Source organism: Paroedura picta, chromosome 12 (assembly GCF_049243985.1).
Source record: "Paroedura picta isolate Pp20150507F chromosome 12, Ppicta_v3.0, whole genome shotgun sequence".
In the NCBI taxonomy this organism is placed as follows: domain Eukaryota; kingdom Metazoa; phylum Chordata; class Lepidosauria; order Squamata; family Gekkonidae; genus Paroedura; species Paroedura picta.
Window position 1 is genome coordinate 31,640,766 of NC_135380.1, and position 16,095 is coordinate 31,656,860.

Consider the following 16,095-nt stretch of genomic DNA (forward strand, 5'->3'; position numbering starts at 1 on the left):
AGCAATTATAGCCATTACCATTTTTTAAAAACCTGGAAGGAGCCCTCTGGTGGTTCATGGGTGTGATGGATTATTGGGAACTGAGTCAAGGGAAATGGTGTTAATGAGGGCAGGACCTTCAGAAATGTGCATCTTCCCATCCAGATGGCACACAAAACACACTGAACGCCTTTTCTAGAAACATCTCATCAAGCCCTGTTTGGAAAAATTAGAACAAAGCAGTGAAAACCAGAACAGGGGACAATTAAGACAATTTGGATACTCCCTTCCCCCCCCCCCCAAAAAAAAAAAACACTCCAGTGTGGATGCCAAATTGCAGCAAAATCTCCATATGGAAGAACAGTGACCTTTTAAAAAATATATATATTACATCAGAATTTAATACAACAATATATTAAGGCTTTGTGTCTCAACCTGAAAGATCAAACAAAACACAATCTGACTGACCTGGGAAATATACTTTTTGCCTATATGATCCTTACTTAAATTTCATATAAGCTAATATAATCTTCACATATAGAGGTAAAGAGTGTGTTTGCCCAACTGACAAACTGGATTCTGGTTATTGTAAAAATTACACAATGTTTCTTCTTGCTTTTCTTAGAACCAAGGCATATATAAAGTCATTAAAAGAAATTTCTTTTAGGCTTCATTCCGGTAGAGAGAATAGATAGTGATGTTTAGATGGCAACTTTGGTGGTTAAATTCCACTCAGCTCAGCAGGATTGATTTCGAAAACAATGCAACAGGGGTGGCCAAACTGTGGCTCTCCAGATGTCCATGGACTACAATTCCCATGAGCCCATGGGGCTCATGGGAATTGCAGTCCATGGACATCTGGAGAGCCACAGTTTGGCCACTCCTGCCCTTCAAGGTTGCTATAAGTCATTTGAAGTTCATGGACATTGCAGTCCATGGACATCTGGAGAGCCACAGTTTGGCCACTCCTGCTCTACAAGGTCGTTATAAGTCACCCGTATAAGGACTTTTCTATCACCAGTCTTGATGAGGCCACTTCCTTGTGTGAGGCTCAGGGTAATTCAAACCCATCCCTAAAAAGGGCATGCTAACCAGAGTTGCCTTGAGACAGTAAGAAACAGTCCTTTGCTAGGGTGGCAGGGAGGGAGGTTTAAATGAAGAGAATAAGGAGAGCATCCATATATGAGAATTGCAATCCTGCAGTCTGATTGTTGTTCAAAAGTCATGGTTAATTACTACATCTTGCATTGGCCATCCTTGTTTGGGGGTGGGGTCTCCAAAAAAAGTTGCGGGTTTCGTATTGTACAGACTTGACTTGGCTTTGTCTCCTTCTGCTTCTAGGGAAGCAAATGATCGAAACTTATTTTGATTTCCGCCTTTATCGCCTCTGGAAGACCCGCCAGCACTCCAAACTGCTGGATTATGACGACATCTTATGAGGGCAGCCAGAAACCGCCCGAGAGCGGTTGGTTTTAGCAGAGCCCAAGTTGGCTGAGCTTCATGCTGAGAGACCTTTTCCACAGGCCCGGGGGAGGCCTTTGGAGCCCTTGGTGGTGGCGGTGCCACCACAGAGCTAGCCGGGAACGTTGCTGGGACGTCGAGAGCTTTGAAGAGGATGGCCTGCTACCTCAGGCGTGCAGAGCTGCACGTGTGTCTGTCAGAGGGAACCCCGTGGAATGGGCCAGGATGGGACTGAGCTGATTTCATTCACAAAGGGCCAAACTCATCTGCAGGCCCTTTTTCAAAGACACTTAAAGCTCAGGTTTTCTTAACTACAAGAACTTAAATGACAATCTTTTTCTTTGTGCTACTGAATCAAGGGGGAGCATCTGTGTGCAGCATCCTCCTGTTTTTCATGCACAGCTGTCTCTCTTTTGGAGGCAAGGAATGCCATACTCAACCCCCGCGTGCTTTGAGCTGCAAGGTCGAAAACCTTCACAAATGATCAGAGAAAATCCAGACTTTAAAAATCTCGCTCATTTTAATAGGAGGAAAAAAATAAGTGCAATTTTTATATGAATAGAGGGGATATTTAATTCACTATCGACATAAACACACATCAATAATCAATAGATGAAATATTTTTGGTCTGCTTGAAAATATATTTGAAATAGTAATATATCTTCTGTAGACACATATATATATGTGTGTGCATTGTATATATATGTATATATTTATATATATATGTAATCACCAGCAGGATTGGTTTTTCATGTGCTAATTCGCAGACCTGCATGTCTGCAGTTTTGATTTGGATTCCAATCTAGCTTGGGAGGACACTTTAACTGTAGGTTCCCATAAGGAGGTTGTTCCTGCGTTGAAAGAACAACCCACATTCTTATTTGCTGCTGGGCAAAATTAATGTTGTTGCCTGACATTTTGGGTTTAGAAATATGTCGACGTAGCCAAGAGGAATTTCAGTCTGTTTTCATGAATATATACAACAACCAACTAGAAGTGAATAGCCATTTTAACAGATTTGCTGACTGCTCTTGATCCTGCTGTTTTTCGGGGGAGGTGGAGAAGTTAATCCAAAAGATGGATTTTAATTCTTTGGCTACTGTGGAAAGCTGAGTCCATCAGCCATGGCAATTCGCTTTTGGAGGGAGAGTCCTGGGTTGTGTAGTGTTGAAGAAGGGTGTGGTTCCACACACAACCTTTTCTTGTGTCAGCACAGAAAGGAGAAACTCTTTGGTAGGAAAATTTGCCAGTGACCTATGCCCATCCCAGGCATAGGAGGTATGTGGTGATTGTCTGTGTGTGACTGTACTTGGATGGTCCGGATCTGTGCTGAACACCTTTTGAGGAAATATTTTGAAATAAGTACCTTGGGTGGTGTTTTGTTTTGTAGTCACCTTCCTTGTTCAGGTGACGTGAGTAACTATGGAGGCTGTGCTCTCCGAGTCAGGTGTCAGTCCTGGTTATTTGGAGTGGGGTTTGCTGTTCGTTCTTGACAAAAAAAAAAAAGTAAATTGTTTGGGAGACGAATTTGGAAGTTTCCCTGTATTCTTAGTTTTCTGAAAAGATTGTGAAGTGAAAACAAGTATACTTTATGAATCTTCCTTGTGTTAAAGTGACAGTCCCACTATAGCAAAATCCATGACCATGGCCCCGTCATTGTGGTGATGCATTGCATCCTTTCTTGCTATTTGTCCCATTGGTAGCCAGCTACCAGCACTGATTGCTGAACACCAACACTTATATCGTGTGTCTCTGTGCTACAAAATTCGTCTGAGCATCTGAATCAGAGAGTGAGCTAAGAATTACAATGAGATTCAAGATTTGGCATACTTAAATTGTTATTACAAAAATGTAACACTTGCTTTAGTATCAAAAGTCTAAAATTTTGAAGGATGCTTTTCAGAAGCTGAAGTGGGGGTTCATCTGCCTTAGTTCAGAATTAACTTTCTAGTTTCCAGTTCTTTACATTATGTCTTTCTCAGCAGCCCTTAAATCCCAAGAACAATCTTCATTGGACACGTAGACATTTCTTGCTATATGGATGTACATTTCTGCAAGAACACCTGAGCGAGGACCATTTTTTAAAAAAATCTACTCCTTAGAAATCCATTTCAGCAAGAGGTAATTGGCAGTCATTCAAAATAATGATAGAAGATCTAATTATCTTGGCAGTTAGCTTGTTTTGTATAGCTAATATTTCCCCTTGGAGTGGTTTTGGTACTTGCAGTGGGAGGCGGAGGGCTCCAATGCTTATTGCAGGCTCAATGGAGCAAAGAATTGTATAGAAGAATTAAAAAAAATAATGCAAGTAAGTTATAGGATCTCCTGTAAGCTGCACCACTGGGGGAGATGCCAGATATGTTCTGCCATGACACAAGACTGCTTCAAAGAAGTGAGATGGTGCAAGTTTGATAGGTTTCAAGGGCATCTTGATATGTGATGTTTTTCATACATCAAGGCGATCTCCATGTACATGAAAGCATAAACGCAATCAACTTTGCAGTATGGTTTGTGGGTATTTTACCATGGATCAGGCACCTGCTGCATGGGATTGCTCTCCAATGTATGCATTTGCAGCAAAATAAGTCCCCAGGCCATGCTTTGAATGGACGCGAAGGAACTCTGAGATTGGAGATCTGTCAGACTGAGCATAGTGATTGGCTGTCCAGTTGCCCCGGCAGGGAAGCTGTTATACATGGCCTCTGGTCATGGAGGCCCTAATATTGGTCATTATGGCTTGCAACAACAAATGGATCTATCTTCCAAAAATTTTTCGGGGGGGTGGGGTGGGTTTTTTTAAATACCTCTGCTAGCAGTCATTACAGACATCTTGGGACAATGCCAATTAGATGCTCTCTGTTAAGGAAAGGTTACATCTATCTAGAGTAATAATATTTAATGGTGTGGGGGTATCAATGAAGTAGCAGATGTGGCCCTTAGATGCTGCCATTTGTGTGCATTATTACAGAAGTATATAACCGGAAGGGCTTCATCCAGACCTGATATTTTTTTCCTCAAAACCACTAAGACAAAGGGAAGTTCGTGACAACCTTGTTCACCTTGTTCCATTCTTGAATGGCTGCAATTTACATCAGCAAATGGTTAATCCGTATTTAAACCAGATCTACCTCCCAGTAATTTTAAAGCCATTGGTCCTCGTCTTATTCTCAGTGGGCAGTTTGTCTTCTCTTTCTCTGACATGACTGCCTAGGAGGCGATCTCAGAAATGCTTCTGTCGGGAGCCTTATGCCTTGTCAGCTCCTGACCAGGGGAAGAGAGGCTTACCTCATTGTTAGCTGCTGAAGTCTTGGGTTTTTAGGAGGCGTCTTCTGTGTTTTCCTCCTACGTGACCTCCTGGTGTGGTTCTTGCCAAGCCCTGTATGCTCCCAAGGTCTGTCTCCTCAGTCACTTGGGGTGGGAGGTGGGAGGCTGATTCCTCTGTTACCCCTTTTGAGGCTCCCTTAGCCACCCTTTCTGCTGTCAAGGCAATGATTATTTGCTTTGAAGCTGGCACTTTTCTGACCAAGATCCTCCCACCTCACTGGCCTCCTTGTGGATGGGGGGACGGACTATACTGTTTAGTTTCAGAATAAACACAAAATGATTTGCAATACACATGGAACATAAAACAAAAGACATTAGAGCATCCCCTGCCAGTAAAATCTTAAAAAAAAATAAAACCAGTAGCTTAAAAGCACTTTAAGATACACACAGGCACGTCAGAATCTCTACTCGTAGCCTTCCTTGCTTAAAAGCCTGATAAAAGCTTCCCTGCTAAAATTGTTTTTGAAGGTGGAAAAGGGCAAGCCAGATACCATCTCCAAAGCCTCGTAAAAGTTTCCTACCTCCCCAGAGGTTAGCGTATTTGGGCTTCCTGGGTGGGAATGCTGCAAAAGTGAGCCGCACTCTGCACGATATGGCGAGACAGTGTAGGGCCTCTGCTGTAGATACCTTGTAGGGCTCATATACTTCCTAGATGGGTCACTTTTTGTCTTGAGATGCTAACATTTCAGTCCCTAAAGATATGAACCCGGTAGAACTGCCGTAGTCCTGTGGCTTCTGGCATTGGCAATAAATATGCCCTCCTGAGTGCTCTGGGGCTAATGCACTATGGGTGCTCTGGGGCTAATGCAAACGCCTCCCACTGTTCTCATGGGTTGGCCTTGGTGCATTTTTGCCAGTTATAGTCACACTTCAGCCACCAGGCTTTCTCAGAATATTCTCTTGGCAAGGTACAGGGGGAAACCCCTGATTTTGCAGAACTGCCTTGAACACACTACAATGACATCCTTTGTGCAGCTCAGGAAAAACAAATCAGAACAGTTCCGAAAAAAAAAATTATGAGCATCTTTTAGACCTGAGGAACTGTCTTGCATAAGAGTTGGACAAGTGGCCCATCTAAGCCAGCATGGTCTGTTTTAAGTGCCATCAGCTCTGCAAGGCCTGGATCTGAGAAATTATTCCTGGCCTTGCTACATGAGATACTGGAGATTCAACTTCTAGGACACATGTGCAAAGCATGTGTGCTCTGTCACAGAGCTCTGATCCTTTTTTAAACACTGGCTCACACTATACAGGAAAACCCATGTTCTTTCCAGTGACCCCTGAGCTGGGATTCTAAGTCCTGTTATGCACGCATATCTTACTGCAATTTTTCAGAGCAGTAAGTATTTAATCTTGACTTCAAATTTTGTGCCCACCTTTTGGACCATTGTTTTTCCTCCAGTGTATTTATTCTACAGTTACAATTTTAAAAATACACTTTTCTAGATTAGGGGGGGACATCACCTGTGACTTGTCCAAAGTTCTTTTTAAAATTTATGCAATTGCCCTATTGCAGCTGTGCAGTAGAGTCCAGCATGCACCTTCCATTTAAATCCTCCTGGTTCAGGTTTGGCCATGCATTTTAGCATTAGTTCATTGAATGAAAGAAAACAGAAAGGAACAGAAAGGCAAAGGTGGGGAGGAAAACCCTATATTGAAATTGACAAGCCTAAATTGAAACTGACAAGCAGCTGCGATGCCCCGTTTTCCATAGCGCAGAACACTAGGGGATTCTCTACTAGTCTACTGTGTTATCAACCAATGTGAAAAATGGGAAAGAGTCACACAATCTCGTAATATGAGGAACATGTTTAATTTATGATAGGCCCTACAGACACTTGGTAATGTGTGTGTGTGTGTGTGTGTGTGTGCACCTGTCCAGAGTCATCTACCACTTCATGCTTTGTACAGGGCTGCAGTTTGTATAGGGGAGGTGTCCTCTGGCAGAGGCTCTGGAGGTCTTTTCTAGTCTTCAGCCACTAAATCAAAAAAATTGGGGGTATTTCCACCAACACTTAAGTGCAGGTGCATAGTAAAACAAGTTTCCTGCCCTTCCTTGCACATTGACGTGGTTTTCTCTTTTTGGTTCTCTAATTTGCTTCTACACACTGGTCATGATCTTGAGAGTGTTTCAAAGCCTGCCCTTTGCAGATAGCACTTTTCCTCCAAATGGATTGACTCCAAATGCTTCTGAAGTTCAGCAGTTTGCAGGTACATGTGATCCAACTGCTGCTTTTATGTTAAGCTTCTGCAGGGGTAGACAGACTGCGGCCCTCCAGATGTCCATGGACTACAATTCCCATGAGCCCCTGTCAGCAAGTGCTGGCAGGGGCTCTTGGGAATTGTAGTCCATGGACATCTGGAGGGCCGCAGTTTGGCTTCCGTTCTGTTCACTAAAGCGGTAAAGGGAGAAATGTTTTTCACAACTTTAGACTTTCCATCCTAGTCTTTCTTTACATCTCATGTCAATTTCAGTCTGTTCTGACAGTTCTCTCCCCCCCCCCATTTCATTTGCATCTAGCACTGAAATCCACCCCTTTTTTGCACTGAGGATGCTGCCATTCACCTCCTCTTCAATTCCCCTTTCAGGTCAGTACTGGCAGAGAACAAAACACAGCTCCTTTAAAACTCACCCCCATTGTTTTAATTTTTTTTCCAAATGATCCAAGACTAGTGATAGTCTGATATCAATAAACTTGTGTCATCTGTAAAAAAAAAAACATTAAAGCAAGGGGTATAAAGGAGCTTGTGTATCAGTAAAGGAGGGAGGATGGTGGAAGGTTCAGAGTGGATTCAATGACCTTGATGAGGTTGGGGGAGTGGCCTTTAAGGAGCAGCAAAATGGCAGAAGGGGGAAATCTAAGGGAATTGACACTTTTAAATTACCTTTGGCTTAGAAGCAAAACGAGAAAAATCAGCACAAAAGCACTCTCAGAAAACACCGGGCAACAGTGACCAGAAAGTGATCTGAGCGTTGAAGGGAAGAAAATGAGTGCAGAACGTCAAAGAAAACCCAATGAACATGCATGGTGAAAGCAAGTGAAAACACCCATGCATAATAGGCCTAAATCTTTAGTTCAGGAAGCTTCAGGAAGGCCAGCCCATTTATTAATAATCTCCAGGAGGTTGTGTTTTGAAGTTTCTGTTTCCTAGTGAGGGGATGGATGACAATCCCACCATACAGATTCCTTCACACTCTCCAGATATTATGTTACTTCTGGATTTTGAATCTTTGTCTCTGCTTTCTGCTGAAAATCTACATGTGTTTTAATTAGGTCTGGAGTGCTTTCGTTAGATAACAAAGTAGTGCTTTATGCCTTCTCCAAAGTCATTATGATTGCAAACTGTGGTTGTTTGATTCAGATCAGGCTGCAAAATGTATACCTTTGTTAGGCTCAAAATGTGTGGGAGTGCCCTTGTAGTGGTGTTGCATTGGTGCCAACTCCTTCCTCCAGGGGAATATAAAAGCAATAACACATTGGGGTCTCCTAGTAGCCCCATTCTTTTGACCTTTCCTCCTTCCATGCAAGTTCAGCTGTGAAGGGTTTTTTGTGCATAACCATCTTTATCCCCAAGAGGATTCCCTTTACCCATTGAGTGTTGATCGCACAGGCCCCAATGCAATTAGAGTCCGATGTTTAGGGCAGGTAAGAAGTACATTTTAGCCCAGATCATAGTGTTTTGATGCATGGATGATGAAGACTTTGGGTGCAGGATTTGGTCATGTCGGGGTGTAACTGGGGAGGTGGATGATCAAGCAGGTCTAAGCATCCATAAATTCTCCCCAAAATTTCTATCAAGTAAGACTCAGAACTGAACAGCAAAAAAAGGTTGTATAGGACATAGGGTAGCAGGAACAGATAGTGCATGCAGCTGAAAATTTGCTTTCTCTTTTCAACAAAGCTGTTTCCACTGCAGAAGAGGAAAGCCTCTTATCAAGCTGCCTGGGGGCTTGTATCTTCTGCATTTGGGAACTGCTGAAAACTGCAGAAGTTCTAGCTGTATGTGCAGTACTGCCCCTTCTTTAAATAACAACCACTGGCCTCAGGAGGTCAGGTGAGTTCTTCAAGAATATATAATCTGCCTTGCTGGGTGACACCAAAGTCTTGCCTTGCTTTTCTGTTCCATTTTGTGATAATTCTGCCCTATGATTCAGCAAAGTAGTTTTCTGAGTCCCCAAAGCTCTCCTTCTAAGTGATCTGAAGTCAGGCTGAACTTGCTGGCTCATAAAAGGAGGTCTTTTTGTCTGACATTTCAAGCTGGGTCTATCCATCTCTTGCTTCTCTGTATTCAAGGATCATTTTCCAAACGAATGGACGTTTCTAGGTTTTAAGAAGTGATTTAATAAAAAGAAACCTTGAGGACGACAGTGAATGGATTCTGGTTCTTCTTTTCTCCAGCCACACAGCTTTTCCCTTGTTCATCTGTCCTGTACTTTGTCCCCAGTGGGAAGGGGTGTTATGATGGTAGAACAAAACCAGGTCCTTGGGGTTAGTTCATTGAAATAAATTTTACAGAAACAGCTTTGTGTGATTCTAGTGTATCCAGTGTATCTCTGATTCTGTGAACTTAGGCAGATTGTAAGTGGGTGGGCAGAAGGGACTGTGTCTCTTGCAGGCTCAAGGAAATACTGATCACCACTTTGGGGTCAGAAGGTGTGTTTCCTTCAGACCAGACTGACCAGGGATTCTGGGTTTTTTTTTTTGGGGGGGGCATCATCTGGACATGGAATTGGGGTCATTGTGGGTGGGCAGGTAGTTGTGAATTAGATTAGATGACCCTAGAATCATAGAATAATAGAGTTGGAAGGTATCTCATGGGTCATCTAGTCCAACCCCCTGCACTATCCAGGACACTCACAACCCTATCACTCATCCACAGTAACCTGCCACCCACTTGAGTCTTCACAGAATCAGCCTCTCTGTCAAATGGCTTTCCAGCCTCTGTTTACAAATTTCCAAAGATGGAGAACCTACCACCTCCTGAGGAAGCCTGTTCCACTGAGAAACCGCTCTGTCAGGAACTTCTTCCGAATGTTTAGATGAAATTTCTTTCGTTGTGGTCTGTCCCTCTGGAGCAAGAGAGAACAATTGTGCTTCATCCTCTATCTATATGGCACCCTTTTAAATACTTGTCCCTTCTAACTCTTATGATTCTCTGCACAACACTTATCCCACCATTGAGGCAGATTAAAAGCGTAAACTCTAGGATAGCAGTTCTCAACCACCCTAATGCCGCGACCCCTACAACTTGACATGGCGTTGGCCTCCTCCGTGCAGCCTCTGTGATTTCCGCAGCTTCCATGAGCTCCAAGGCGGCGCGGAGGAGGCCAGCACCATGCTACTGCCGAGGTGACCTCCGGGAAAGAGCTGAACGACATCTCTAGGGGTCGCGACCCGCACGTTGAGAACCAGTGCTCCAGGAGTTGACAGGTGTTCAGATGAAGCTGGTCTATCCTGTTGCTGCATCCCATTTCACTTTGAATTCCTAGGCTTGTATACTGCTAGTTTTCCTTTTAAAGTTTTGAACTGTTGGAATGTTCATATATGTTCCCCAACACTCCACCTGCTTAGCCTGTGGTTTGAGGTCACAGGCTTTGAGGTACCAGGATGTCACTGGCCATGCCTCCCTACCATGCATGCCAGAAGTGAGAGGAATCTCAGCAAAGGCTCAAATGGCCAAGGTCCTCCCCTTCCCACCACCTTCAGGCACACCATTGGTCACTTGGGCAGGGGATGGGTCAACCTATCCAAATAATACAAATTTCTTTAATTTTTCTTCAAAAAAACTTTCATTCCTCTTAGCTTGGAGCCAGAAATGGCAGCACAAAGAGGTAGGGCCCTCCCCATGCATAATTTTGAAAACCCTCATGCTGCCGTATCATTTCATACTACAAACCTTTCATAGTACAATACAGTACCGTGGTACTGTGGTTGGGAAACCCTGGCCTACAGCAAGATTGGGAAATCGCTGCAAATTATCCTTCCCCTCCTGTTAGCAACCCGGTAGCTATTAAAGTTTCTAAGCCTATAGCCTGTGTTCACTTGTGTGTCCCCCATCCAATTTTGCCCATTTAATCTGTTGGTGAAGAGGAAATTAGCGAAAGCAGAATTCTTTGCAAATCTATAGTTTCCTTATCATCTGAGACCTTATTTGTCTCTCTGCACCCACGAGCAGAGGCTTTAAAAAGTGTAGAGGCTTTTAAAAGATTTATCCTGAACCACTTGTTCTTAAAAATCAGGGATAGCGAAGGGCCAATAATAATTTATAGTGCCATTTGTAAGTTTTCAAAAGCCAATATGCAGCATCGTGAAGTTCGTTTAGTCATAACATACATGCTGTTTTACTGCCCTTGTGAATTTTTCATACCTTTTAAGCTCAATTATAAGAGAATGGGCCAGAACGCTTTCCAAACTACGCTAGAACATGTCAAAGTACACCCTATAAAAGCATACAATTCTCTGTGGCATTTTCTCATGAGGCACGAGTTTATGCAGAATAAGGGCAAGACAATTATGACAGATTTACATTTGTGAGGAATAAAAATTGAAGGGTGACTTTTACAGGAATGGTTTCTCAAAATCTCACGCTGGGTGGAGTCCCTCCATAAGCCAAAAATAGACAACTGCAGTTTTCTTCTTTTATAAAGCAAGAAGAAGCAAAGCCATAGATACAAACACATCTTAAATCTCAGAAGGTTGTCTAAAAACTGGTTTTAAAAAAGACATCATCTTATTTGCCAGGAAATTAGCATGATATAGTGCTCCTTCACTTGCAAATTAAATATTTTCCTTTCCCCTCGTCCCTGCTTACCCAAATGGCTACTCCTCGGAGCACAGAAGTTATTAGTTAATAATTAATATGTTATGAAGGACAGCACTCTATAAAGGCAGCTTCACAGTTTAAATACAGGTAGCCTTAAAGCCAACAAAGTGTTTCTTTGAAAGGGTTTGGCCTAGGATGTGACCAAATTTAATATTTCAGGTATATAAAAAAGCATTAATATGATACAATCCTTTCTTACTGCTTGTAATCGATTTAAGAGTTTCTGAAATTGTAAATTTAATCTGACTCTATCAAGGCACCTCAGAAAACTAGAATTTGTTTCTTACAGATGATGGTTTCAAACTGAGATTTAACAGAGGTCTATTTCACAGTAAATTGGTAGCTTGGTCAAAGCAGAAAAAGTTCCATCATTTTTTGCATGAGAAGAGAAATTTGAGGATCAACCATCCTTGATTTCATTAGATCTTGTAACATCTGAAGGCAGGTCTGACATAAAACAGAATGACCATAATTTAAGAAGGCCCTAAAAATGCCTGAGAGAACAAAAAGGATTTAGTCTGATACTGGAAGGTCAGTGGCTCACTGACAGTTGCAGGTTTATGGGGAGGTGCAAAGATGAGGTGCTGGCCCAGAAAAGAGCCTGTATTTCATGGCCACTCACTTGAGACAGCAAGGGAACCCAAAAGTCACCTTAGAAGGGGAGGAGATTTCCTGGCTTCCTACAACTTAGGGAACTAGTCTTCCATGTCTGTGAAGGTCTCTACTAGCTCTATAGCAGGGGTAGTCAAACTGCGGCCCTCCAGATGTCCATGGACTACAATTCCCAGGAGCCCCTGCCAGCATTCGCTGGCAGGGGCTCCTGGGAATTGTAGTCCATGGACATCTGGAGGGCCGCAGTTTGACTACCCCTGCTCTATAGAAATACAAGCACAGATGCTTCAGTATTCAGGTTATTCATTTAAGCATTCATATGCCTGTTCTTGAAAATCTTGGGATTTTGACACGTGTTAAAAATCCTAATAAGCAGAATATTGGCACTAGGACTCAAAAGAGATGCTTTTCAGTAGGGTGCATACAAACTTGTGATGAATTTGAATTGCTCAGCTCTGTAGTTTCAACCCCAAATGACCTTCAGTTTCACTTCTTCCTTGTACTGGTCATGGCCTGTTTGGCCCAGGCTAGATTGGTCTTGTCAGATCTCAGGAGCCAAGCAGGGTTGACCCTGATTAATACTTGGACAGGAGCCCACCAAGGAAATCCAGGGCTGCTACCCAGAACCAAGCAACGGCAAACCACCTGTTTGACTTTCTGCCTTGAAAACGCTATTGTGAGTTGGCTGCAGCCCGACAGCTCTCTACACACACCCACACACTCTTGTGTAAAATGGACATGGGATTCTATATTAAAGCCATTCTTTGTTTCCGCACACTGACTTGTTTACTTAAAAGGTACAAATTTCTCAATATTATCTGTACACTAATAAATTACTACCATTATTATTTAAATGAAAAAGCTGGCATGGGGGAATGGCTGCTAACGAGACTGGGGTGAGAGAATTGCCCTGCTGATGCTGTGCTCTAATGGCAGGTGCAGCAGCCATGGAAAACCAGCTGAATCTGTCCCCCTGTGGAAACCGCCTCCATCTTCAGGGTTTTGTCTGTGAGACAAAGGTGTCCCTACACTAGAAATCAAGGAGGGAGGGGGTTGACTTTCCATCCCTACTTCAGGCCAAGTGTTCTAGATACAGGGGAATTGCTTGCTGGCCAAGCAGGGTTGAGGACATCGGCAGCTGTCCAACCAGCAAATTGCATCAACAAAAGGAGGTCTGCCCACCCACTCCTCTCAAGCACTTTTAATGTTTAAACATTTACAGCAATATCTAAATTGCACACAAATCCTTATTGCGTAATTGAGCCAGCTTGGTGGTGTGGTTAGGAGCGCTGACTTGTAATCTGGCAAGCTGGGTTTGATTCCCCGTTCCTCCTCCACATGCAACCAACTGGGTGACCTTGGGCTCGCCACAGCACTGATGGAGCTTTTATGACCAAGCAGTGATATCAGGGCTCTCTCAGCCTCACCCACCCCACAGGGTGTCTCTTGTGGGGAGAGGAAAGGGAAGGTGACTGGAAGCCACATTGAGACTCCTGGTAGAGAAAAGTGGCATATAAGAACTAACTCTTTTTCTTAATATTTTATATTGTTAGGACAAGGCCACCAATATCCTTTTTCTGGACCTTAGGTAACCAGTGAGCTCCTAATAGGTTGGTTCTGAGCAGTCTCCGGCAGAGGTTCCATGCCCTTTGCCCTGTAAAAGAATGATCTATTTGAGAATCTTGCCTACATGCCTTTTGTGGGTGTGGTTGGCAGAAAGAGGGTTCTTATCCTCGTGACCTTTTGAGATTTTTGTCCCTATTTCCTGCTGCAGTTTCAGAGCTCAGAGAATGGCACAATGAGCAATTTTAATATTCAGTCCTCCCCTTGGTAGCAATTACCAATAGTCTCTTTGAGCAATAGTGTCTATATCGCTCATGCCCCTCAGCAAATCTGGTTTACATGAGTGACATTTCTGGAGGGTCTTTGGAAACTACCCAGCAGGAGATCTGTCCTTTCCCAGTTATAGCTTTCAAGGCTGCTAAAGGTGCACATATGAATTTTTGCACACCCACCTTATACAGCTTTGGCCAAAGACATATCAAGTTTCGTTTGCAGGTGTTCATGCCTAGCTGTAGGGTCTTCCAAGGCCTTGGACAAGATATCGTCCAGAACCCCTTCTCCCCCACAAAGCATGCTTCCTCTGCTGTCTCTGAATGCATCTAAGCACCATGCTGATTTTTCCAGGATCGGTGTATCCAGGCTAGGGAACCAGAGAATATATGCTTCTCTAGGGAAGAGCTGGAAAGACATCTTACATGTTTCTGTGAAGTTGTGGAAACTGCTGAGGTGATCTCCCCATTTCCCAGAGGGGAAAAAATGCTAAGGAGAGGCAGAGTGTGGCCCTCTTGCCACCTCCCCCAAATATCCTTCCCATCAGGACACGGGAAACCATCCCAGAAGCCCCTGTGCCCCTCTTCTGTTTCCTGGTGTCAGAAGAATGGGGTTTCTCCTGCCTACCACATCTTTTATTTGACTCCCCCTTATCCATACCTGGGAGCCTGGAACAAATCCCCTTCCAAAAGTTTAACCAAAGCTGGACTTGGACTCTCATACATGTGGTAAAGGTAAAGGTAAAGATAAAGGTATCCCCTGTGCAAGCACCGAGTCATGTCTGACCCTTGGGGTGACGCCCTCTAGCGTTTTCATGGCAGACTCAATACAGGGTGGTTTGCCATTGCCTTCCCCAGTCATTACCGTTTACCCCCCAGCAAGCTGGGTACTCATACATGTGGTAGCAGCTTGCTTTATTGAAAGAAATTAAAAAGTGGTTCCAGCTTAAGCAAGAATAAGCAGATGCAATAAAATAAATTCTGGCTTCCTACATACACATACGTCTGTGAGGACAGGTAGGATATAGTATCTTCAAATCAGCACAAGGAACAAAGCCACAGTTGGGAGATGGAGCGAGATGGTCCTCGGCCCCTGATGGTAATATTGGGCCAGGCTTGAAAGTTGCAAAGGGAGTGACTTGTAACCGGCTACTTATTTCTTGTAATTTGTCCTAGATGGGGGTCAGCTAACCTTGGACCACTGACTCTCTGACCAGTGTAAGCCAATCAAGGACATGATCCAAAAGATGATTCAAGAAGAGCAGGACCCCCCCCCCCATCTGAGTGTTATTAAATCAGATGCAAATAAGAGCTGTTTTTTTGTACCTCGCTTTTTACTACCTGAAGGAGTCTCAAAGTGGTTTACAATTGGCTTCCCCTCCGCTCCCCACAGCAGACACCCTGTGAGGTAGGTGGAGCTGAGAACGCTCTGAGAGAACTGGGACTGGGCCAGGGTCGCGCAACTGGTTGTGTGTGGAGGAGTTTGCTTTGATATTCAAAAGGGCAACCTCATGCTTTTCATCTTGGCCTGGGGACAGCAGGAGAGGGATAGCCACTCCCCAATGTTATTCTTTTGGCTTAGATGGCACATCTGGAAATAGGCTGTCGCCTTAAACTTGCCTCAGGTCCCAGTGCTGATGTTTGAACTGTTCTGAGATCCATACAGAGGTGACCATCTCTCTTGGGGAGCAGAGGGGCCAAATATCCCTGGTCAGCAGTGGGCCATGAACCTTAATAGGTGCCTCACCTCACCTGTCCCTGAATATAGCTCTGTCTGGCAGCCTAATGGAATGCAAGCCTCAGTCCCGAGTATCACCCTGTGTCACCTCCTGAGCATCTCAAGATGATAAACAGCCCTTGCACTTGAGTAAACGAAGGTTAATGGACACTTCCCTGTTGATCTGTGGTGAGGCACACCTTCCATCAATCCTTTATAATAAGGCATTGGATTCTAAAAACAAGTACACGGAATGGATACCCTCTTGAGGGCGAAAGTGTGAAGAGTAAGCCAGCAGGGAGGGAAAAAAATGTGTGAAATGAATAGGAAGTATTTGCACATATT

The 16,095-nt window shown here is 43.7% G+C and overlaps 1 protein-coding gene across 2 annotated transcripts in view; it reads left to right on the forward strand.

Moving 5' to 3' along the window:
* The window catches only part of NSMF (NMDA receptor synaptonuclear signaling and neuronal migration factor), a 57,012-nt gene extending 47,879 nt beyond the window's left edge, over positions 1-9,133 (forward strand). For both annotated transcript variants that reach the window (XM_077304995.1, XM_077304993.1), the window contains one exon: positions 1,321-9,133. In XM_077304995.1, the coding sequence (XP_077161110.1) occupies positions 1,321-1,418 (98 nt within the window). In that variant the 3' untranslated portion in view covers positions 1,419-9,133. The remainder of the gene's footprint in view (positions 1-1,320) is intronic.
* The last annotated feature ends 6,962 nt before the right edge of the window (positions 9,134-16,095 follow it).